At 40.7% G+C, this 25875-nt stretch overlaps 1 protein-coding gene across 1 annotated transcript in view; it reads left to right on the top strand.

The window, feature by feature from the left end:
- The first annotated feature begins 15229 nt into the window (after positions 1 to 15229).
- hs6st1a (heparan sulfate 6-O-sulfotransferase 1a) overlaps positions 15230 to 25875 on the top strand; it is a 65472-nt gene continuing 54826 nt past the window's right edge. Inside the window, exon 1 of the mRNA XM_044375426.1 lies at positions 15230 to 16125. Coding sequence (XP_044231361.1) covers positions 15626 to 16125 — 500 coding nt within the window. The 5' untranslated portion in view covers positions 15230 to 15625. The remainder of the gene's footprint in view (positions 16126 to 25875) is intronic.

Below are 25875 nucleotides of genomic sequence, written 5' to 3'. Positions count from 1 at the left end.
AAGGCGCATGTGGCTGCCTCAGTAATGTGACATTTAGACAAATTCACCAGGCGTACCAGCGGGATGCTGCCTCCACTATGCACGCATGTGTGCAAATGTCTGCAAACACGCCTCTGTGCGCATGTGTGCGAGTGTGTTTTCATATGCATATGTGTGTTTAAAATTGGTTTGACAATCTGCCTAACTGTAAGAGGTAAAGGCTCTGCTTTAGGTGCACAGACACACACACACACACACACACACAGACACACATATACACATGCCGTTCCGGTGTTTGGCAGACAAGCTGCAGCCCTTTTGATGTTTGTGTTCTCTATGAGCTTCCATAGTCATAAGTCAGTGCGGGAGGCCTCAGATCCTGTTGAAACAGAACGTTTCTCTTTGAAAACCTACAGGACCCAACTGTGTTACCGGACCAGCAGCCTTTATCTCTTTCCAATAATATCACTAGTCTCTTTCCTGCTTTTCTCCCCATCTTACTTCCACAGCTCTGTGTTTCATTCTGTGTCTGTCCCTCCGTGTCTTTCCTCTCACTTCTCTCTGTCACCACAAAACTCCATCATCAGATCTGTCTGGCTGTGAACCTTGAGCAGCCCGAGACAGACGGTCATGGTGAATTGGTAATATGAGTCACAGCTGAGTATTGGAAACATGACAGCCTTCCGTTTTTTTGTTGTGTTTTTTTCGCACAGAGCTTTCAAGAACATCTCACACAGGGTCTTTTTTTTTTTTTTTTTTTAAATGTAGGAATACACGCTGAGATACAGCAGAGATACACTTGAATACAATGCAGCGCTTCAATTTCCCAGGCAGAGAGGATGTGAAGTGGGTAGACGCTGAATAGATGGAAATAAATTCAGATTAATCGACAGAGGAAAGAAGCAATGCAATGAAATTAGGATGGAGAGACAACTAAAGAGGGCACCTTAACCCCAGTGAGAAGAGGGAAAAACTCAAAGAGGGAAAATTTAGAGGATAAAGTGTGTGTGTATGTGTGTGTGTGTATGTGTGTGTGAGGGGCAACCAAGTGTGCAAAATCAAAGTGCTTGCACCTCAATCAGTGAGAGTTCAGATGGAGGGTGACAGAGTGTAGCAAAGGGGAGGATGAAGAGAGCGGTTTAAAAAGGAGGGAAGAAATTAGATGAATCAATGGAGGCATCTCTCAGGTTATTTTTCATCATTTAGGGTCAATTCTATTCCATTACTATTTATCCTCAATCACACAGTTTTTGCATTATACCAAAGCAGAGCATCCAAACACTGAGAGAAATCACTGGGGGTGAATTTAATTTCTCAATCTCCAAATTGATTTAGTGGAACCTCCTGCACTGGAGGCTACAAACCGACCTCTGAATTTAGCTTATATTATAGCTTCTGGTGTACGCTGTCAAACAGACGGGATTTCAGATCAGCGCAAAGTTATGACCTGACTACGCTAAGATGATAAGATGATTAAATATCTAATTCACTTTAGATCATTAACTTTAATCTGCTGATACTTAGGAGGCAGAAGAGGCGGTGGGGGCGGGGGGGGGGGGGGGGGAGGGAGGAGGGGAGAGAGGGAGAGAGGGGAGGAGCTCCACGCTCTGGCTTCCATCATTCAGTATTCATCATGGAATCAGTTTTATCTTCACTGTCCATCTGACAAAAGGCAGAGGACAGAAAAAAAAAACAATCCCAATGAAAGAAGAGGAAATATAATGTATGTCAGTCTGTTTTTCCTATCCAATCCATCTGCTGCTGCACTTTCTGTGTGATTGAGATGACGTTATCCCACCTAATTTTCAGAATAGGTTGACTGGAGTCTTCATCTTTGTACTTGTCTTAAAGAAACATACCAGTGTTTTTGCAAGTTTTAGCCCATTGACTACAAATCTTGCATACTTTAGTCTACTACCGGCTATTTCCTCAAGTATATTATGGCTTTTTAGATTGATTAATGTGCATGTCTTACTGTCCAAACAGCATTTTTTTTTCCAATTTGTGTAATGAAAATCAGTATGCAGAGACTAGAAACTTGCTGATACGTAACACATTGAAGAGAACATTTAATTACTATAATTGCTATAAAAAATATGATGTGGTTCTGTGATGATTCGATTGAAAATTATTGTTTTGAAAAATTATGCAGATTGGTGTGCTGATGAGAAGCTCCACCACCATTTTTTAATTTCCCTTTTCACTATGTCTACGTGTGCTAATATTTTTTTTTATATTCTATAATAATTGTTTTATTTTTGTAGCTTGAGATTTCAAAGATGTCCAGCAGCCAAATGTCACACATCAGATGTCAGAGCTTAATTCCAGCCTCTAAACTTATCCTCAGGAGTCTTTTAAAAACACTTCATGTTTTTAACTGCATTTTTCATGCTACAATAGTGTAACCTTGCAAAAAGCTTAAATGTTCACTGTTATAAATTCCCAAATTTACACAAGTCTCAAGTCTGAACAGATGAACTGAAACAGAGCAGCTGCCTGCAAGGTAGGAAAACTCTGAAAACCTGTTGCATGCTTTGGGAAACATACAGCAGTGAAGTTTACTATAAATCGTGGAATGGTTTGTCAGTCTCTTTATCTTTATGTATGTTTAGTTAAGCATTATTTAGGACATGGTGCTTGTCATGAGTCTCATACTGTATGTATTTGTATAAGGGTCAATCAATAAAGTGCAGTTAAATCCACTCTTTCAGATTTGGACAATTCTACAAAAGCATAGATTACATTCAATGCTTTCTGCAATATCTGGCAACTATGGTACTTTTAAAGGATAAGTTCACAATTTTTGAAGTCTGTATCTTCTGAATATCTTTTTGCATAAAACAAGAACTGTCAATTTTGTCCCCCATTACATACATTGGAAGTGCATTATGAAGGGATCTTGTAGTGGTCAGTGTGACCAGGAGGAATGATTACAGCAAGCAAAACCTGTTTCAATGTTCATATGGGCACCACTTGTTTTAAAACAGATTTGAAAAATTGTGAACCTGTCCTTTAAGCAAAGTGTGGAATGTGGTTGTAGTAAACAAATTATGGTTAAATTAAATAAAACACTTGGTTATGGTTATGGATTGTGGTTATGGTTAATAAAAGGTGAACATAAAATGCATGTTGCATGAAATTTAGATGCACTACACACTCATCTATGACCCAACCTCCTCACCCTTACTTTCCACTTTGCTAAATGAAGTGCACACTACTTCCTGCACAGGTACTGAATGTTGGCACTGGACATAAATTGTGAGGTGCAGAAGTGTCCAGTATGAACATAATTCCTATAAGCTGCAATAACTTAGAAATAATAGTTCATCCACCACCTCTAAACTTACTTTGCCATAAACACTTGTTGGAACCAGGGTTGAAGGTACTGCATCTTGCCAGTGATCGCAGTTCCCGTCATCGACTGGGACTACACTGATAAGGTAGAGAGGCAGACATGTGTTTTCATGTCCTGAGAAGATACCTCGGCAGGTCCATTGCATGACTGAAACAGAGCTTTGGTTGCAATCTGCAATCTGTTCGTGACAGAGAGACAATTCTGAAGCCAGATCCTGCAGCTATCTTTGGAACAATATTGTTCAATCAGTCATGTCAATACTGTGCAATTGACATGTGGCGGAAGTTGAGTTGGAGGGCAGAGGGGGGATGTGGCTCTGATGAAACAGCCGAGGAGACAAAGCTGACACAGACGAGAGGGGGAATGGGATTCTGAGGTGAAAACCACCAACAGCCCAGTAATTATTGTCCATTTATTTCAAAGGAGATAAGCAGTGTGACAGATGATAGTACAGATTTCTCTCTGTGAGAACCAGATGCCATGTGGCGTACAATAAAAAGAAAAAAGGACATGGTGAGGGGAGAGTCGGTAAGAGCGGAAAACAAAAGTGGTAGAAGAGGAGAAAAAAGGAGAGAGAAAGGGGGAGGAAAGCGGAAAGAGAGTGAGACAGTGTGAGGTTACTTCCATTAGCCGTTCGTTGTCTTCCAAGAACTGGAGCAGCAGCTAGATCAGATTGCACTCCACTCAAACAAAGAGCTTTGGTTATTTGAGTCGTCTTGCATTGTACCAGCTAAATTTCCCAAGGCAAATGTTGACAGAGAAAATTGATATTGAGTGCAATATTATTCTCCGCCGATCACAAGGAATTTCCTTCACCAAAGTTGGGATCTATGATGTCTGCGCAGCGTTTATCTGCGTTCACATTAAACTGAGCTTCAGCCATGTGGAAAAGGGTGTAAACATCGACTTTATGTAGAAGATTAGTCGTCCATAAGCACTAAATTAAACCAGCTTATACACTGAATATTACTTCTGGTGTGAAAACAAAATTTATAATAAAACTTACTTTGCAATTTCATTTTTAAATAACGCATTAATCTGCAAATTTGCAGCTTTGATCATCAAGTTTAAATTTTTTTGTTTACTCTTGTTTGTCAGCCATCAGATATTGAGCCCAAGTAATCTCCACAAATCAATAAATGCTCAGTGGCCAGTGACCAACAGACAGTGGTTATGCACAGCATTTTAAATAAACCCTTAATCATTAACAACGGCCTTCAAACATGAGATAATCCAATTCCCTATAGATACACGCCTATATGGACTTTAATCCCTCATGTCTGTGAGAGAGAATTACGTGTAAAACCTGAACCACTCATAGAAAAAATATGTCCTCTGGCAAAAAAAGTTCAAAGGTCAACTTGTCACCAGAAAATAACAACCCTGCAGAGAAAAGTACAGTACACACATGCACGGGCGCTCAAAAATGTGCACACACATGCAGAGGAATGTTCCTGCAGTGTTATATAGACGACAAGGGGGAGGTTGAGCCTGGGGTATGCTTGAAATGAACTCCTGTCGTCCAACCACGTCTAAAGGGCAAAAGCGTTTGTACCTGTTCCAAATGGCCACACTTGAAGGTGGGGTGAAAGGCCTACTGTCACATATGGGGGCGAGATGAGATGATTCATTCAAATGGGGATAATGGCACACAATTTTGGACAGTCTCGTCTCTCCTCAAAAGCTTTCATAGTGTGGCGCTCCCAGTACAAGTGAAAAGGTGACAGAAGTGGTTGTGTGAAGAATGAAAAGAGAAAGCATGAGCAACTACTTTCTCACCCCTCACCCTGAACAATGGCTGCATGAAGTAGATGTGATTGTTGGACTGTTGGTTTTGGAAAAAAAAGTTATAAAAGCTCTCTGATGCAACCTCTCAATGCCGACATGGAAAAGGTGTGGGGGCTGTGTGACGGGGTTTCAGATGTTGTTTGATGCTCTGACAAGCACCTTGCTTGAAGCATAGTGACATCTTTAATGAGGTGGGGAAGGAAAAGAAAGTTAAAGCTTCAGGTGGATACGTGCAAACTAACACGCTGCAAACACATCTCCCATCGGGCTGCAATCAATGATTATTTTCATAACTGATAAATCTGCAGATTATTTTCTTGATTAATCGGTTGGTCTATGACATTCACAATTTCTTAGAGGCCATATTGATGTCTTCAATTTGCTTGTTTTGTCTGACTAACGGTGCAAAACCTAAAGATTGTAAATTTACTGTCACACACAGTATGATAATGAACAAATTATCACATTTGATAAACTGGAAGCAAAGCATTTTTGTTTAAAAAATGACTGAAATCACAATTAATTATATTAATAGTTGCCAATTAATTTCTGTCATCTAATTGATTATTAGAATTATTGCAGCTACTGTATATTCTCCTTCTAATTTTGCTGCCTGGATTACGTTTTACAGTATATCAATATAATAAGGAAACGTTTCAATGAACATATACGTGCCAAATTGCTTAATGTTTATATTGAACTTATCTGCAAAGCTTTGACAATGTATTTGACTTGTTTCCCCAATAATATCTGCTCTTGCATTAAAATATAATGATAATACATTTTATTTATAGAGCACTTTTCAAGGTACTCAAAGACGCTTTCCACAGAAGAAAGAAAAATCTATATATGAAACACACTAAAAGCAAGAGAACACACTAAAAGTACATTAAGTAGCAGGGACATTAAAAAAATTCACTTGTAACAACAGAATTACATTTTTTTTATGGTTTAGGCAACTCAAAGCAAAGAACTAGGCTAAGGAAAGATTGTGGTTGTGGTTAAATATTGAACAAATCTGTGAAAAAGCGACTTGAAGCACAAGACGACAGGTTTACTTTACTTACATTTAATTGAAACCACAATCCTCACTTAAACTTGACCAAAGTGCCTTTGTTGCCTGAACCTAACCACACACAGGACTCAGGATGCAAACCCTGGTGTCTGGTGTCAAAGTCCTTCACTTTGTAAGCTTTCCATGCAGTCCAAACACATCCTTACGACTTGCATGTGATCCAAAAAGCAGCTGCATTTTACAAGAAACATTGCCAATGAATATAATCCAGTTAGCAGCTGCATATCCCTCACAACGTACCTGGCAGGACAAATTAGTAGTATGTAAACAGAATTACTAGGGGACAGGGTTGTACAATGACATTTACTATGTACACACACATGCAAATTCTCCTGCACACATGGAAAACATGCCAACATGTAATGCACAAACATTCAAATACACACGCATATGCACATCATTACATCGACACAAACTCCTATTATCACACTCTGAAACGTCCTCAGTGTCCTCTCTTTCTCAGACACACACAGTCAAACACTAACAGTCTCTGGAATGTAGGAAATACATGGCGCCCAGTTTTGTTTTCTTTCTACAGTGTGTGCACTTCCCCTTAGGCACATCCAAAGAAAATATTTGTGTCTGAAACACTCCGAAGGTTCAGGGAATAATTCATTTCAGGGCTTCATGATGAAAACAGATTGCTAATTCTTTTGACTTGATTCTTTTTTTTGTTTGTTTATGAAAAAAACAAACAAAAAAAGTCAGTTCACTCCAGAGTAGAGAAGAGTTTATATGTGTGTGTGCGTATGTGTGTGTGTGTGTGTTGCCTTTGTTTTTGTGTTTTTTTTCCTCAATGGAATTCGGTCCTGGCCGCTGGCTGAATGAAAAATAAAGCACAAACAGACGGAGCATGTCTGAGCATGATGTGTGTATATGTGTGCGTGTGTATGTGTGTGTGTGTGTGTGTGTGCAGGGCGGACATTAGGGCCTGACAGCAGATTCCTAAAGATCAAGACAATGTCGGGACAAAAATGTAAGCACCATGAATGAACCCTCTTTCGCTTGTGTCAACTTGAGCAGTAATCTGCTGACCACATGTTTATTTATTAAAACAGACAGTTTTTTTAATTGGGGGCATTTTATGGGTCTCAAACATATGTAAATATTTGTATACGTGTGTGTGTGTGTGCATCAATGCGCTTACAGTATTTGGTGTTTCTTTCTTTTTCATAAACATATGTGACTCTCATTTCATTATCACAAGACAAACTTCACTAATAAAATGTGCCTGTGATACATTACAAGTGTAAAAGAAACAAAGAGACATAATGTGTGCATGCGAGACACTGGAACAGGACATAATACACAGCTCAAAGCCTCTGGAAACAGTATGAAAATATCCATCTAAACAGGATCATTATGCAAAGGCAACAATAAACTGGTTCTGATGATAAACAGACTGTCATATCTCTATACCCGAGCCAGAGGGCAACACACTCTGTGACATCCATCTTCTTTAAGTAACACCGCTCACAATGACACTGGCACATGGTGAGAGCAAAGCACACACACACACACACACACACACACACACACACATGCCAACGTACTGTCATAAGCACACACATACACGTTAACGCTCACAAACATACAGTATTAATATTCTCAGCCGCTTTCTTTGTGTCACACAAACACAGCGAGACAAGCTCACACACACACACACATACACACACACAAAAATCTCCCAGTATTTAATACAACTGGGTAATGCCAGGGGCAAAGCAGAAGTCATAATCATGAGTGTGTTTAACAGCAGTATGACAGGCGGATGCTGCTTCAGTGTAAGTAAAGAACATTTAAATAAGCAAGTCTGAATTATTCAAGACTGAGACCGGCTCGCACATGCTGGTTGCCCTCACCCGCTCAGCTCCAGTCATGCTGGGATAAGCTCGGGATGGGAATGGGAAAGGGGGAAGAAAAAAAAAAAGAAAGAAAACAACCCAACATCCTCCATTAAGGTGCAAACAGTCTAAACCCAGACTGAGCCAAGCCAGAGTTTTTTTTATTTGACCAATGTAGTTAATTCACGTGACATGGTTGGTTAAACTCAGGATTTGTTGAAGTCATGGAGATGCACATGTGGTGTCCACAAGGCTGTGGTGAGCTCAGGGTAGATGTGGTGGATGTGTGTGTGTATGTGTGTGTGGGTGGGTGTGAGGGCAGCAGGAACAGAGCAGTTTAGTGCATGTACAGCTGAGATGTTGAATTACAGAGAAATAATTCTGATAGTCGGTTATTCATTTTAAGTAGTTCTCTAAAGAAAAATAACAAACTTTCCGTATGTCTGGCTTCTCCGATGTGATAACGTGCTGCTTTTCTCTGTTTTATATTATTGTAAAGTTGAATATCTTTGAGAACAAAACAAGCAATTTGATGGCGAAATTGTGCTTTTCACATTTTATAGATCAACAGATTAATGGATTAATTGAGAAAATAATCAGCAGATTAATTGATTGTGAAAACAGTCATTAGTTGCAGCCTTAGCAGGATGTGACTGGACGTGGCCAGAAAGGAAAGTAGACCTGGAACTGATAAACTGATTAACTGATCAGGTCAATTAACAGAAGATTAACTGGCACCTACTTTTATTACTGATTAACTGTTTTGCTTTTCTTTTTTCTTTTATGAAAGTTAATAATATATCTTTGGGTGGATCTTTGGAATGTTAATCAGACAAAACAAGCACTTTAAATACGTCACTTTGGGCTCTGAGCGGAGCTGAATTACCAAGCACCAGAGCCTGAGGGGCCCCCCAAAAGCCCCAGGTTCACTGCATGAGAATAAGAATTGGTAATTTGATTATTTGCATATTTGCACCACTACAGTACAATATCCACCAGGGCAGTCCTTCATTATTAGCTACTTTTGTAGCCATGTGTTGAACAGGGACCCTCTGCCATAATCTAATTTTAAGAGCTCTTTTTTCATTCATTTTAGTTTAAATTGTCACTCACATGATGCATATTCCTAATAAAGTTGTGTTTAATCAAAGAACCACAAACTAAAACAAATTAGTAAGTATAATTCCACAACAGGAGTACTTACAACGGCTTATTCCTGTAAGAAGCTGTGATCTACATTTGTCTCTACTTTCTGACTATTTCATTGACCAAATAATCAGCAGAATAATCACCTTTCATTTTTAGTGTCATTAATCTAGTTTTTCAATTAACTGATCAACTGATTAGTTAATCAAACGTCATAACATTGAGAAAACTGCCAAACACCACTTACCAACTTGCTTGCTTTGTCTGAAAAGCAATTCAAAACCCAAATATAGTCAATTAAGAACAATAATAAAATAGAGAAGTGAAGCAAATCTTGACATCTGAGAAGCTGGAACAGGAGTAACGTAAGTATTCAAACATCACATGTAGGTGAAAGGCTGAGAGGAACACTGACTCCACTCCACAAACGTATTAAAATAGAGAACTTTTCTATTTCTGCTGGGTCTTTGTAAGGTCAGAAAAAAAAATGACAGGGATTGAAAAATGTAGTTAAAGCTGTGGTTTGGAGTCAGTGTGTTGGGGTTCCTCTTTTCATTATTTGAGAAGTCGGAACAAGGAGCAGGCCTTTTTTCTTATTACATGACTTAGATGATTATTAAAAATTGTTATACATTAATATTCTGTCACTCACTTAATTGATTAATAGACTAATCACTTCAGGTCTTTGGCTCCTTATGTATCCACAGCAGTGGTGGAAGAAGTACTCAGATCCCTTGCTGAAGTTTGTAAGTAAGTAAAATAAGTAAAAGTATTTAAGTATTATCAGCAAAATGTACTTAAAATATTGTAAAGTAGTGATTTGGTCCCTCTGACTGATATATTATTATATATGACGCCATTAGATTATTAATACTGAAGCGTCAGTATATAAGCAGCGTGTTACTGTTGTAGCTGCTGGAGGTGGAGCTAGTTTGAACTACTTTATATACAGTCAGCTAGTTTAGTCCAGTGGTTCCAAATCTGGGGGTTGGGCCCTTCCAAAGGGTCACCAGATAAATCTGAGGGGTCGTGAGATGATTAATGGGAGAGGAAAGAAGAAAAAACAAAGTTCTGATACACAAATCTGTTTTCAGTTTTTGGACTGTTTCTCTAATCTTTGATTCCTGGTGATATATTAGATCACTGGAACATTTATTGAAATGAAACCATGTGAGAAGTTTTGAGGGGAAAATCACTATTTGGTGGAGTTGTTAACAACTCATAGACATCTGAAATGTGACCCCGAGTACACACTGCTGTAAGACGTCAAAAAGGTTGGAAACCACTGGTTTCATCTTTAACAGTTTGTTGTATTTTAAAAGCTTGTTATATTATCCATTGTGTCAGATCTTCATCTGAAAAGTAACTTAAGCTGTCAGATAAATATAGTGGAATTGAAAACACAATATTTTCCTCTAAAATGGAGTGGAGTGGAAGTGTAAAACAGCATAAAATGAAAGTGAAGTACAAGTAGCCTACCTCAAAATTGTACTTAAGTACAGTACTTCAGTAAATGTCCTTAGTTACTTTCCACCACTGATGCACAGAAACCGTTTTAAAATGTGGCTGAAGTGTCTGAGTATCTGAAAATTGTGAACACCTGGCCCTCCTGAACTCCACCTGAGATAAATTATAAGTTATGACAGGTTTTCACGAAGAGGATGAGCACAGAGGCCGTTGGAGATCCAGATCCAACTGGGAAATCATGGAAGCCGAAACTGTAGATAAACACACACACAGGCAATTACAGCCTGACTAAACACACATCACATCATCAACCAAAACCACTCAAAGTGAAAATATACCCTCATCCCTTACCAACCACATTTGCCTCCAGCCACAACCAACTGCTGTTTTCACACCCACGTGCTTGCTGATTGCGCTGATCTTACTGATTGAGCTTCATTTACGAAACATGTGGGAATAAGACCTAGTTGCTCACCAAGATTACACACAGCCAGTCATTTTGCTTTGCCCTATTACCACAATAAACATCAGCAATGACAAATGCTTGAGAAATTGTTGCTAAAACCACAGAGGGCAGAGGAAAAAAAGCACACAGTGAGCTTTGGTGGGACTAATCTTACTATCTGATCATCAGCAGTTGAAACATGTCTCTATATTTTCTACTATTAGATGTGATTAGTCAAAACATGTTCGACAGTTATCATATAAACATGCCTGACAAGTTATTTGGCTGCAGGACTCAGTGCTGACCACCAGCGGCAGCAACACAACAGCAATGTGAACCAGCGGGAGACGTTGATCTGATGGTTGTAGGGCATTTAGGCTGTTTTGTAAATTAACCAGTTTGGCGTTTGTTTTTTTTGAATCAGTTAGATTGTTGGCAACTTTTATGTTTGCTTTTTCTTTTGTCGCAATTTCTTTGGAAGTAGCATTTTAAACAAAAACAGAACAGTCAGTTATTTCATGGAAGCCCACAAATGGGGAACTTACTATTTCTTAACTTCCCCTAAGTGATTTACTCATAAATGCGTCAAGATCTATATTACTTGCACAAGTCGATCAGCAAGGGAGCCACTTTTGTTCATATATAACTGATGTTGTTTCTTCTTCATTAGTCTGCAACAAATTGATTTTTGACCCTCTTCATATGTGTAAGCCTGTCTGTTTCTGTGCTGTCCCAGATAAATATTTTGTGGACAAGTCTTTCTTGATTAATTCTTACATTATATTTTTAAGTAATTTTGCCATTTTCTATGTTTGCTTACAGAGATACAGCAAATTGTATGTAGAGGGAGAGTGAATGGTGACTATAGTCTGCACAAAAATGTAGCCTAAAACATAAAATAATGTATTTTTCACATACTATATGAGGACATTTCCCACCAAAAGTAAGAGCTTTTGGATGGTAATTTTCCTACAAGGTTGCACATTTTTGGGCAAGACATGAAATGAAACAGGCTTGAATTGAATTTTAAAAGTGCTGTAAACCTGCAGGTTTTAAATGATGGGACGGGTTGCTCTGGATACCTCCAGATCTATTAACAACAAACATGTTTGATGAGTAAAAGATCAAAACATCAGCACACTCCCTTGCACCAGACTTCTTATCTAAACTTTTTTGTTAAGACCTTCGTCAGAGCGTGAGGAGATGTGCCAGATTCACACAGAACACAAACTCTTACATGGAAAAGGGGTCATCATAAAAATGTGTCATCTTGAAAATATGTTCACAGAGAGAGAGACACTCCAGAACCAGTATGAACAGGTTTCTGGTAGTTTTACCAACATAGATTTTGCAACATGTTTCAAGATTCTGGATGGATAAACACTTCGCGTTCAGGTTTTTTGTTTTTGCCTGATCAGATACAAAAATCCTTCTTTTTTGTTTTGGATCTTAAAATTGTTGGCCAAGAGAGCCACCAGATAACAGCGAATTCCAGTGTTTCATAATAGTATTGTTGATGGCACAAGAATGAGGACTGATACTGAAAACGGGGAGCTGCTTCTTACACTTTTCTTCAGAAGAGCTTCTCTTGATTTAGTAAGGACACACTCATAAACTTCTTCTACACTGTGCAGAGTAAATCTCTCTAGAAACTCTCTAGAATGGCGTATTTGATTAAATTAATACCCAAATTCAACATGCATCAGCACATAAATTTTTAACACTTTACAGTTGGAAGATTTGTAATTTGCATTTTTGTAGCCTATATGTGGACTTGATTGATTTCTCATTTTGTGAGACTCATTAGTTGTGCTGTAGAGGCAAATTTAAAAAAAAAAAAAAAAAAGTTTTTACAGATGTGAACTACAATTTGTCATTATAATTTCACAAACTAAAACAAAAATCAAGAAAATAATTAATGTGTGCTTTTAAATAAATACTCTTCTATTGATCATGGATGTGTTTACTTCAGTTTGTGTTTTTTTTAAATTATTATTATTACTTTAATTAATCTACTAACATTTTAACATTGCATCTGTATAAAAGATACAAGATACAAGCAGTAACTTGATACTAATAAAACATAATAAAACAAATAAAACACACACACACACACACATACAAACAAAAATGAAATAAGTTTGGGGGGGGGGGGGGGTTACATAATATATCTTGCCATCTGTTCGTATCATCTCAAGGCATTTTTCCTCTGTAGTTTTCTAAGAGATTTAAAATAAAGTCTAAAAGGCTGAAAAAGCTCCATCTCTACTCATCAGGACATGGTTGCTAAGAAGGGTGACCATGTTGAGTCGTACTTATCTAGAGAGCCTTTATTTGTGAAAATTACTTTTTCAAATTTAGCTTTTTTTCAACAGTGCTTCAGTCCAGTCTTGAATATGTGGAGCGCCGCTGTGTCTCCATTTACAAAAATAAACTTTTTGGCAACAGCAAAAGCTACAGAGAAGCCACTTATTATGTTGTTGATTAGGTAATCTAGACAGAACCCCTATTATACAAAATACAAGATCAGGCTTAATACAAACTTTTGTCACAGTACAAATTTGCTGGTACACTTCAATCTAAAACTTTTGAACGGTATGCAGTATGTAGATATGACCCTTTATTAGACGAGCATTTCCAGTAAATTGGGCTTAACCCAACTCTCCACAACCTATCAGGAGTCCAGTGATATCTCTGTAATGTTTTGAGCTGAGTTAGTTTCAATGAGACATTCTCGGAAGTGGACCTCTTCTCCAGACCTTGTTCCATTCATCATTAGTTATATGATGGCTTAGATCTATAACCTGAGCCCTTTTCAGAGCTGGAAAATCTGATGATATTTTGTTTTCAACTTCTTTATAGGTATTTTTTTGTGTTTAATTTGAGAGATATTTCTTGCTGGTAAACATTTGTCCCAATAGAGGACTTTGTGCAGTTCTCTCTCTTACCCACTACACAATATTTAAATTTTAATCAGAAGTGTTCATTACCCATCACTTATGTGCAATACACTTATTTACCTAATTACTACTTATGTGCATTACAGCACCTGCACTCCAATGTGCAATATAATATATATTTGTATATATTTTAATTAATCTCTCTCTTATCTTCCTCTTCTCTCTCATTTTATTATATACTCTAATTGGAACTAGAGCTTCACTGCCTTCATTGTTGCCATCTGCTGTGTTGCTGTGCATGTGTGACAATAACACCTTTTGAATTTTGATCTTGAATCACTCCTCACCTGGAGATAACTCCACCAGGGTATTTGTCTAGGGGACATTTCTGAGTTAATATGATTTAAACCCTGTATCATTATTAAGATCAACTACTTTATCCATCTTCCCCCACATATAAATGCCTATAGATGGGATTAAAACTATGTTTATGATAGATAGATAGATAGATAGATAGATAGATAGATAGATAGATAGATAGATAGATAGATAGATAGATAGATAGATAGATAGATAGATAGATTGATAGATAGATAGATAATTCAATCCAATACAGCAGCTCTACCATAAATTCTACATTTACAAAGTTTATACATTTTCAGTTCAGTTTTTGTTGACATTGTCAAAAAGGTGGTAATTCTACTCTATGTTTATTATTGAGATCGTTGAAAAGTGTTCCGAATATTTTGCCCCCCTCATGTATGTTAATGGAGTGGACAAAATATTAGGAACACTATCATATATATATACATATGCATATACATATAAATAAATAAATATGTGTGTATATATATATATACTAAATAAAATAAGCAATATAAAAAAGAATAACAATAGAATAATTATAGAAGTTTAGTTTAACCTTTAAACAAGATATTGCTGTTAATGTGCAAATTAATGTAAACTGATGATGATGATGATGATAATGACGATGATGATAATGATCATGACTAGGTAAGAGAATGTAAAAGATGACGAGAGCAGCTGAGTGACGCAGTCGTTACGTGTCAACCAATAAATTAAAGCGACTCTCCCTTTCGCTCGGTTTTCAGAGAGAGAGAGAAAGAGAGAGAGAGAGAGAAGAGGAGGGGGAAAAGAGAGAGAGAGAAAGAGAGAGAGAGAGAGAGAGAAGAGGAGGGGGAAAAGAGAGAGAGGGAGAGAGAGAGAGAGAGAGAGAGAGAGGTTGAAAAGGTAAGAGTCGCGCTGCATCCTGGGTACATAGCTCCATGGTGATGCAGTGAGGCTGTGGGTCGTGTTTTTGTGTTTTTGTGTGGACGAGGAAACCAAAGTAAAGTAAACGGGGGAGGGTCGGCCGCTGGTGAGTGAGGAAGGGGGAAGGCTTTTAAGCGAGTTACAATGCGTCTTTCACGGTGTTGAGCGGTCTCGGTGAACGATGAGCCAACTTCGCCGGTCGTCTCGAAGCGATATGAGCCACTCTTGAGCCCCGTGGAAACCCTTCTTCTCGGCGGGGGGAGAGCGAGCATGAAGAAGCCGAGCGCCCTGCTCCGTGTTGCCGGCTTGACTGGGAAATGGTAGCGTGCTGCAGGAACCGCACTGGGAAGGAACATGGTCGAGAGGAGCAGCAAATTCTTGTTGATCGTCGTCGGATCCGTGTGTTTCATGCTGATTCTGTATCAGTACGTGGCCCCCGGGGTGATCAATTTCGGTTCCCCGCACGGTTATTTCACGGAGGAGGACGAGGGGGACATCTTCCCGACTCCGGACCCCCACTACGTTAAGAAATACTACTTCCCCGTCAGGGACCTGGAGAGGACGATCGATTTTCAAATCAAAGGGGAGGACGTGATCGTGTTTTTGCACATCCAGAAAACAGGGGGGACTACCTTCGGCAGGCACCTGGTCCAAAATGTCCGTCTGGAGGTTCCCTGCGACTGCAGACCGGGCCAGAAGAAGTGTACCTGCTACCGGCCGAACCGCAAGGAGACCTGGCTCTTCTCCCGGTTCTCCACCGGCTGGAGCTGCGGCTTGCACGCCGACTGGACCGAGCTTACCAACTGTGTGCCCGGGGTCCTCAACAAGAAGGAGAGCAAGCAGAAGATTCAAAGGTAAATCTGAGATTTATATATTTTCTAAAAAAAATGTATTTCGGTCTGCAATCAATAACAGAAATAACTGGGTCATACATGTATAAATGCACAAATACACATACAGACATACATAAACACGAAAAAGGAGGCAGATAGTTGAAACCAACACAACTTAAAAGATTTCTGCAGTCCGTAAAAGGTGTAGACTGAAGCTATAGCTTATAATGCATACCCACCCTTTTAACAACACATCCTATTTGACCTCAAAAGATAACATCAAACAATACACAACAAAAAAACCATAAACAACTTACATATGCTGTACCTCGTCCTTCTATGACAGTGTTTCTGTCTAATTATCATCTTATTTTTCTCTAAACTTACTACCTGTTTTCAGCTCCTACCACAGCTGTTCCAGAAATTCACTCCTCTGACTGAAATACAGAGATATTTTACATCAGTCCTCTCTAATAGTTTTTTTGAACATGCAAATTCCTCTCAAATCATATTGATTTTCTCTCTTTAAACACAGAAATGTTTGGTTTAACTATAGATCATGAAGAAGCCCTAAGATGTGAGGTTTTAGATATAACTTTGAAATCTATTGCAACTATTTGACATATTTGAGGATTATATCACTGTAACTTGATTACTTTATTATATGTTGTTTTTAGATGATTGCAGCAGTGCAGCAATAGTAGTGAAAATATACCTTAAGGTCACTTTAAACTCCCTACACTTTAAATTGTGTTTCTGTAATCATATTGAAATAATCAAAAGCAATTAAAATAAAAGAAAATGAACTAAACTAACATTCTCCCTCTATGTTGCCAGTCCCACTTCTCTCTAATCTTCGTCTGGTTTACAAAACGGCCTTTTAATGCAACGCTTATTCCTCTAGAGAGACAATTATAATAGGTTTAATCTAAGCAATTCACTCAAAATATCAAAAACTTAACTAGACTATGCAGCTATTTTTGGTTTAATTTATACCACAGAAATGCAGTAGTTACACCAGAGAGGATAAAACATTAAAAGAAGGTAATAAAATGTTGTTATAAGCCCATAACCGAATACCACAAATTGTCTCCTGATGTTAATGAATAATGTTCCATCGGTCTCTATGTTACTTTAAATCAAAGGGCTTTCTTTCCACTTGGGTGCGACAGTATTGTAGCATGACTTCAAATTAAAAAAAAAAAGAGAGTTGCAAGGATTGTGTGCGTCGTCATGAAGTGGTGGGCTGATAATAGATGCTGAGAGACAAATGATTATTGACATTTCTACATTGCGCTGTCACAAATGCCACAGGAGCTCAACAGCGTGTCTGACAATTGTTGATGGGTGCCAATATCAGGGCGCCCTCCCACTGAATCGCATACAGAGACTCAGCTGAATTTATTTCAGGCAGTGGGGAGTGTAATACATCCAGGCAACATTTCCACTCAGTAATAATCCCTCACATTGACTGCGAGGTATTCAGACACGACACACATTCTTATTAAGTTATAACCCATTTCTTCTACACGCCTCCCCATTGTTGTTGCCAACATATTGCATCCCTCTCCCAGACATATTGACGGCTGTATCAACTTCCATTTCACTGCACCCTTGTGGTTAAAGGGTATGCTTGTTGGAATAGGTTATGTTGTCTTTGTGTTGCTTAAGCTTGTTCAATATTTTATTTTGGCTGCGGATGATCAATAGGACAAAGAGGGCGCAGAAATATGTGGGAATTTAAAAAAAGAAAAGAAAAAAAAAAAAAGAAAGAAGTGTTTTTCGCCTCTCTGCCTGTCTGTCTCCCAGCCAGGCGCGCTTGGAGATGTCAAGCCGGCTGCTCTGCTTCCCATGGCTGCTCAAACTGGGGATCAGAGCTGCAGGCTGGGCAGGGCTGGGCTGGGCTAGGTAGGGGGCGGTGGTGGGGGTGGGGAGGGGGTAGAGGGGAGGGAGAGAGAGAGAGAGAGAGAGAGAAAGAGAGAGAGAGAGAGAGAGAGAGGGGGACCCTGCAGGGGTTTGGCTCCGCTCTAATCCGGGTGATTATTACCGCTGGGACACACACACATACACACACACTAGCGCTGGTATTTGCTGCTGGCGTCAGTCCTGACTCCCGTGGTTTCCCCCCGGTCAGAGGTGATAACGTGTCCGGCCATTCTGCATGGCGAGCTGAGATATCACAGTGGACGCAGGATAAACGGCCTTTCATCACTTTGTGAGCACTTTTTCAAAGCCTAAACTTTTGTGTGGGTGCGTGTTTATTTGTGTGTCTGCGTTTTTTTTTGTATGCACCTGAAGAGGCCTTCGAGAACAGAGAGAGAGAAAGGAGAGGCAGAGTAGATGCGAGAGGTTTAGGTATGAATGCAGGGGTGTGAGCGCAGCAGAGAGAGGATCTCTTGCCTCTGGTATAATTGACTATCCTATCACTCCTGACAGGAGAAACAAGGGACTATAAGCTTAATAGCACCCTGAAGAAAAACAATGCTGCTCCATATTACACGCAGCTTCACTTCCACAGGGAAGAGAAGTGAATCGCTGTGATGAGGAGCTCTGAAGAGAAACTGGAAGCACACTCTCTCCCTATTTTTGGTTCCTCTTCTGACTCATTGCTTGTTTTTTTTTTTTTCTTTTATATGTACTTCTGTCTCTGTCTGTTTGCCCCCAAAGGTTCAAGTCTCTCATTGTTTGACCCTCTCGTATCACTGTGGTAATGCTCGTTTAGGCACACTTGTCTTCAGGGCAGTAGCAGAGCGGTTGAGAGGCCAGAGAAAGTGTGGAAAAAGATCATCTGTGTTTACAGAACGGTGTTGAAGGATTTCTTGGCGCAGTTTCGTATGCATAGTTTTCAGATCAGTCGTGAGTACTGTTGTCGGTGGCAATATACGGTCTCTAAACCCAGCCAGTGGCGTGACAGATTTATGTCTCTGACACGTATCTGCTCACTCTGTGGAGGAAGTGGTTTGGAGTTGCTGCGTTAACTACGAGAAACGGAAAAGGCCACAGCCTATCGAGAAATCTCGGGCCACACAGCAGCAGCAGCAGCTCTAGTGTTTAGATCCTGCAGCTGTGTTCTCGTCCAGCTGTCAAGTGGATTTTTACACAAACGTTTCAAATGCTGCAAAAAAGTAAAATGTGAATTAGGACCATTTCCATCAGCCTGGATTGAAGCACATAAATACTGTACTCTTGAATTAAATAAAAATGGAAAAAGTCAATAATAGACAAGTAGATTAATCAGTACTTGGCAAGTTGTAAATCACATTTACTGCATTTTATGCTTTCATTTGAAGATGAAAACAACCAATTTTTGTTAATCTGCTGATGATTTTCTTGGCTAATCATTTAGTCTCTAAAATGTCTATTAGCCTACAAGTTTCCAGAGCCAGTCCAAACAGTCTAAAACCCAAATATCTTCAATTTACTGTCATACAACACAAAGAAATCAGCTAATGTTCACATTTGTGAACCTGTAAACTGTGAATTTTTGTCATTTTACAAAAAAAAATGATGAAAAACAATGCATAGATGATCAAAATTGTTGCTGCCAGCTGATTAATCGACTGACTGTTTCAGCTCTGCTTACGTATGTCTTGTAAAACACAGTATAATGGCCTTTTAGCTCACCAGATGCCCTTTAAATGACAGAGAGAGAGACAGCCAGTCTGACATTTTGCGAGATTTTTAAAAACATTTCTGATTGTCCAAAGCCACTATCGAACTGTTGTGTATGGATATTGTAACATTTACCAGGCCCGTTGTCCTGGCTGTATTATTTATTGATTCTACAGATGGGTCTCTATTGCTGTGTGTTGCACGATTTCTGCAAAATGTTTCTACTTCAAGGGAGCATAAAAAACATTTCTGAGACAGTGAGGAAATTGAAGTGAATATGGTGGTTTTTCATATTCAGTATATCGGAAATTGTGGGGAAGAAACGCTACGATGGATTAGGCTCAGTTTGGTCTGGTGACAAATGTGTCAGCTTTTAGAGGAAGGCGCATTAAGCAGGAGTGAGCGGCAGCGAGATGAATGGTTAGTAATAGGAGAGACAGGTCTGTCTGATCGGTGATGAGATGAGGACGAGATGAACGGTGGCATTGTGGGACAAAAGAACTCACATACTAAGCAGAGCGCCACTCATGGATTTGTCATTTCCCACCTCTTATATCAGTTTTAATATTCCTCACTGATCCCGCGGGACACGCTGGCGCACACCCTTAACACGCAGACACACAGAGAGAGTACACACGCTAATGAGTGTGTGTGAAACAAACAGACACAAACCCTAATGCTAGGCCTTAGATATGGGGCTTTTAATTGGTTAAGGAGGTTCCTATCACTTTACTCAAATTAGAGCCACACTTTCAGATGGAGGATACCATCTGTCCTGTGTATGTGTGCACACATCTCATGACTCTGTCTGTGTGTGTGTGTGTGTGTGTGTTTAATCCCAGTGTGTCATAGAGTGTCTTAGTAAGCGAAGTGATGGGGCTAATTTTACTGCCTCTATCTCGGTCCTCTCAAATCACTCCCTGTTTTTTCTCTGCATCTCTTTCTCTCCCGCCTCCTTCTTCATCCCCTCTGCTTGCTTCTGAAACACTCTCCATCCTTCTCCTTCCCTCCTTCCTCCCTTCTTCCCTCCATGATGGTGTCACTCTCTAATCAAACAGCAGGCTTGCTTTCCGCTTGGTGGCTTTATGGCCAGGGGGGCTCACTCTATCTCTCTCCTTCACTCCTTCTCTCCTTTTTCCATCTCTGCCCCCTCGTCTTTCTTTCTCTCCTTTTGCCATCTCTCTCTCTCTCTCTTCTTCTTCTTTCCCCCCCCTCTCCCTCCGAGCGTGACTACCGCATTAGAGGAAATGTCTTTTCATGGAAGATTTGCTGCAATTTCCAAAATGGCTGCTTTGCCTAATGGACAACTGCCTTGGTTCTAATGAATGATTACATATATGAGTATGAGGGGAGGGGAGGGAGGGAGGGGAGTTGAGGGGGGGAGGCAAGGAGAAGGGGGACAGAAGAGGAGATGGAGGTGATGAAGAGTAGCATGAGGAAGAGGATGGCATGAGTGTGGGACAAGAGGGGAGCTGTCAGGGAATGATTGAAAAGATAAAAGATGGAGGGGTGAAAACGTTTAGTTTCATTGGTGGGGAGGGGGCTAGTCAATTAGCACGGTTGTCAAGCACTGGGCATTACTCTTCTTTCAATAGGTCTGTTTCAGATTCACAGCACAAATCACTGCACTCTAAGATGGCTCTGTGATGGCTCTGTGTGTGTGTGTGTGTGTGTGTGTGTGTGTGCATGTGGTGTGAGAGCGGATGCGTGTGCATGTGTTAGCCCAGCATGGTGCCATCAGCCAGCCAGCCAGCCAGCCAGCACAACCCAGAATCCAGATGAACTCCAGGAAGCTGCAGAGGCAGCCCTGGCTGATTGGCATATAGTACATATGTGTATATGTGTGTGTGTGTGTGTGTGTTTGTGTGTGTGTGTCCATGTCTGTACGCAGTGCATGTGCGCGCTCATGTGTAGCCAGGCAGGTCGGTGTTAATCCAATCAGATTAGCTGGGTTTAAGCGCTGGCGGCCAGGCGCTCCAAAGCCGGTTACGTCCGCTCATCCCGCGACTGCGGCTGCACCACGTTCCAGCATTCCCAACAAACATTCCCACATCCCTCCAGCCAGTTATTCCCTGCCCTGTTTACTGGGATCATATTGCCCTTACTTATAAGACAATCCAGTTTACTGGAAACCAGCCTCTAATTGGGTTGTGACAAATACCTGTTGACTGCGTGAGGAACGGGCAGAAGCGTTAGAGTACATTTGGTGATGATAAGTTAGCAAACATGATGCTTTTCTGCATGAGTTTATGTTCACATTTTGTCCTTAATCCTTCAATAGAGGTTAATCAGTGACTATTTTTTCTAACCGATTAGTCTTTGTGGTCATTCATTTATTTCCAAGTGAAAATACCAAACATTTGCAGGTTACAGCTTCTTACATACGAGGATTATCTTGCTTTCCTCACTTCTGTGTCATTATAGGTTGAATAATTTGCATTTTTTGACTGGTGAGTCTGGTTGTCAGTCAGAATAAGCTATTTCAAGATGTCACTTTGGGCTCTGGTAACTGGTGATAAGGATTTGTTTTTGACATTTTAAACACTAAACCAAATGGTTTTTTGGCTTGCAAAAAAAAAAAAAAAAAAAAAGTCCCACAAACCCAGTTGATGACAGCTTGTATATGTACAAGCTGTCACCACTTCAATCAATATGAAACTGTTTCTTCTTGTGTTGTTTTTCTTTTGAATACTTTTTTTGAGGCGTGAAGAGATAAAACCATCCAGTAATTCATATGATAAAAGCGTATATATAAAAGCCTGAAAAACATGGTCTTCTTTCTAAACTTGTCCCACGACCCCTTATATTTATGTCATGACCCCTCGGCGGGGTCCCGACCCAAAGGTTGGGAGCCACTGCGCTAAACAATCAATTAATTCATAAAAAGAATTAGAAATACTTTAAGCATTTGCAGTTATAATCACTACATTTTTACACTTCTCACTGACACAACATCCTGACTTAAATCCAACACTAGATCGGCCTACCAGAAGCAGATAATGCAGTCGAGCAAGTGGCCCTTCAAGTTTTATGCTCTGCCCTTCACAATATAGTGAAAGGATGGTCGACTCACATGTAATCTCACACATAAAAGGGTGAGATATAGCCCCTATGTGTTTTCTTCTTCAGCGGCTTGTGGCGAGTGTTGACAGGCCTTTCTCAGCTACACCGACGCTTCCTCTCGACCACAAGAGTTCAACACGGGTTCAGCCTCGGGTCGCCGTAACGCACACAACCCAGCCTCACGACTCGCGAAGTGAAACTGTAGCTCAACAGGATATGCAAATACCTCTCTCGCTACAAACACACGGGGCTTTACTTTGACTTCCTTACATAGCTGCTGTCTGCAGCCATATTGCGGGTAGACCACTGTTTGGATGGGTTTGATTGGGGATGCAAAATCTGCCTGATTAACCGAAAACCGACCGAACTGTTGCTGTTGGAAAAAGATCTGCAGATTCTTTTGTTCTTTTTAGGAGGATCATAGAATTAACACAGAACTGAAACTGCGCCTCGTTCCAAACCGCTATGGTCAAGTTGAGTTACAGCTGTTGCCACAATTGATTTGCCCCAGCTGTCTCACCTCCAGTGCATTGTAAAAGATGGGACAAGGACAGGAAGCCGCTTGAACCGCTGACGACCGTCTCTATCGGTGGTCTGTGAAGGGTTATCTCCGGTCTGCCTGCGAGCCTTCAGTATTGATTAGCTGTTATGGATCTGCGAGGGTTTTTCATCGATTGATTAAAACTTGAATGACACCGACGTAGCGCAGAGCCTTTCCAGACCCATCAGACTGCGCTCGCACAACAAAGAGTACAGAGAGCAGGAGAGGAAAAAGCAAGAGTGATGTATTTCTTAATCATTACACAGCCTCTATGACTCTGTGTGTCACTCTGTCTCTTCCACCCTCTGCAGCCGACTGTCAAATGTCAGCCCCCCCTCGCCCCCCCACACCCCCCCCCACTCCCATCACTAAAGTGATTGTGCAGCCCTGTGGACAAATAACCGTGCGGTGAATGATTAGCAGACATTTCTATGGCTGGTAATGAGGGGCGCTACGCTGCAGCAGCTCCGCCAACAGGATTACTGTCTATTGATTAGCCTAGCCTAGCATTAGCCTTGCTAGCTAAAAGCGACTGACTGATTAGTGGGCATTTCTATAGTGGTTAATGAGTGGTGCTTTGGAATGCTATGGTATGCTATCCATGAGAATAGGATTACAGGCTATTAATCAGACAAGAGGGTAGAAGAAGTCATTATCCGGCCCTGCGGCAATGTCAGTGGCTGATTCTAGTTCCTGGTTTCTAAATCTGGTTTGGCCTTGTCTCTGTCATCCGGTCTCTTGCTACATATCGACCCTGAACATCTCTCTTTTTCTTTTAACACCCCGCCCCAAAGGTGCCCTATTCTTTGATGGCACTCCCTGTCTTTTCCCCTCCTTCCCCGTCTTCCTTTCTTCTCCTGAGATACAGAAGGACAGAGAGAACGAGCGAGGAAGACATCCCCGGGGACCGCTCTCTGCATCCATTAACAGCACTGTCTTTTCATGTCCCTGGATGTGACAAGTCCAGACAGGATGTGACCCGGGAGCTTCTCCTCGTCTCTCCCAGTCTTGAGCTCCTCTCATTATTTGTAAACGTATAAATAAATGCATCCATTTTCTGCATGCATTCCGTTTATGAATAAATACATCTATTCATGAAGCTGACGTGTTTTGCGAGAGAGAGCGTGTTTGTATGTGTGCGAGCGAGAGATCGCCAAAGGAGGCATGTGAACGGAGAGGAGAGGCTGACAAGCGTGTTAATTGAATTGTGGGAAAAATGCAAATCCCGTACTGCCTCTTTGAATTAGGGGGAGGAGTTTTAACTGATTGGGACTGTCTCTTGTTTGAGCACACACACACACACACACACACACACACACACACACACACACACACACACACACACAGTAGGCTAACTTTTAGCAAATCCCAAAAAGAGAATGAATGATACTGTTGTGTCTGCATCCCTTCCACGCCTCACCCTGTCTTTTCCCATCATTCCTCTCCATTTTTCTGCCCATCATGCCATCCCAGGACTTAAGCCTTTTGTCTTGAGTGTGCATGTCTGTGTGTGTGTGTGTGTGTGTGTGTGTGTGTGTGTGTGTGTGTGTGTGTGTGTGTGTGTGTGTGTGTGTGTGTGTGTGTGTGTGTGTGTGTCCGACCGACCGACCAGAAGAGCTAAAGGGCTGATGCCATTCATGGAAAGACAGAGCGAAGGAGAAAGCAGAGATTCCTCATTCTGCTACACTTGGTTTGTCTGCTTCGCTCTAGGGCAGAGCTGTAGATCACCAGAGTTGCTCCTTTTTGAAACTGCACACGTTCTCAGTGTCTCAGAGTGTGCGTTTGTGTGTAAGTGTGTGTGTGTGTGTGTACATGCTCTGCCTTCATTTGTGCATTCGAGCAGAGGTTGCATGTGTTCGGGTGTATGCAGTGTCTGAAATTAACTTTTTGACTCACCTGCCAAGGGGACTCTGTAGATGAAAAAAATCCACTGGCCACAAAGAAATTGTGTCACATATACAGTCATTTCAGTACATTTCATGGAGATTGAATACAAACACATAGAACAACTCATCACCACAGCTTCAGCATCATATCGGCGTCAGGTTCATGAAACTCCTTTATCTCTGTTTTATCTTCCATCTCTCACAAAACTTTTTTTATGTGCTTCATCCTCCTTTTCATTGCTGGGTTTTTAGTTTTTAAAGGTCGGCTTACTCCTCGTGAATGTCAACACATGATAGCGATTTATTTAACGGTAGCTAGCAGCAGCAAGGGACAGCTTAGCAGAGAGCTGCGATGTCGAGTAGCTGATGTCCCGTATGGTAAACAGTGACGCGAAGCTAGCAGCGCTCCTCGAGATGATCTTTGGTCGGCGCGCCTTCGGCTCAGACCGACTTAAGTGCTCCTACGGTTTCACGGCACTGTTTAGACACGCGTAAAAAAACACATATGCGTGTCTACTCTGTACAGGGACAAACATGAGTAATTTCCTCTGAGCCATCATGCCAGATATTTTAATACATGGCTATTTTGGTTTTAGCCACCAGTGTGGCGGATAGCCCTCCGAGATGGTGCTCGGTGGGTGTTAATTTCAGACCCTGGGTGTATGCCAT

The sequence above is a fragment of the Thunnus albacares genome, chromosome 15 (assembly GCF_914725855.1).
Source record: "Thunnus albacares chromosome 15, fThuAlb1.1, whole genome shotgun sequence".
Classification (NCBI taxonomy): Eukaryota; Metazoa; Chordata; class Actinopteri; order Scombriformes; family Scombridae; genus Thunnus; species Thunnus albacares.
The sequence above is the reverse complement of the archived record's forward strand: the minus strand, read 5'-3'. Positions and strand labels throughout refer to the sequence as shown.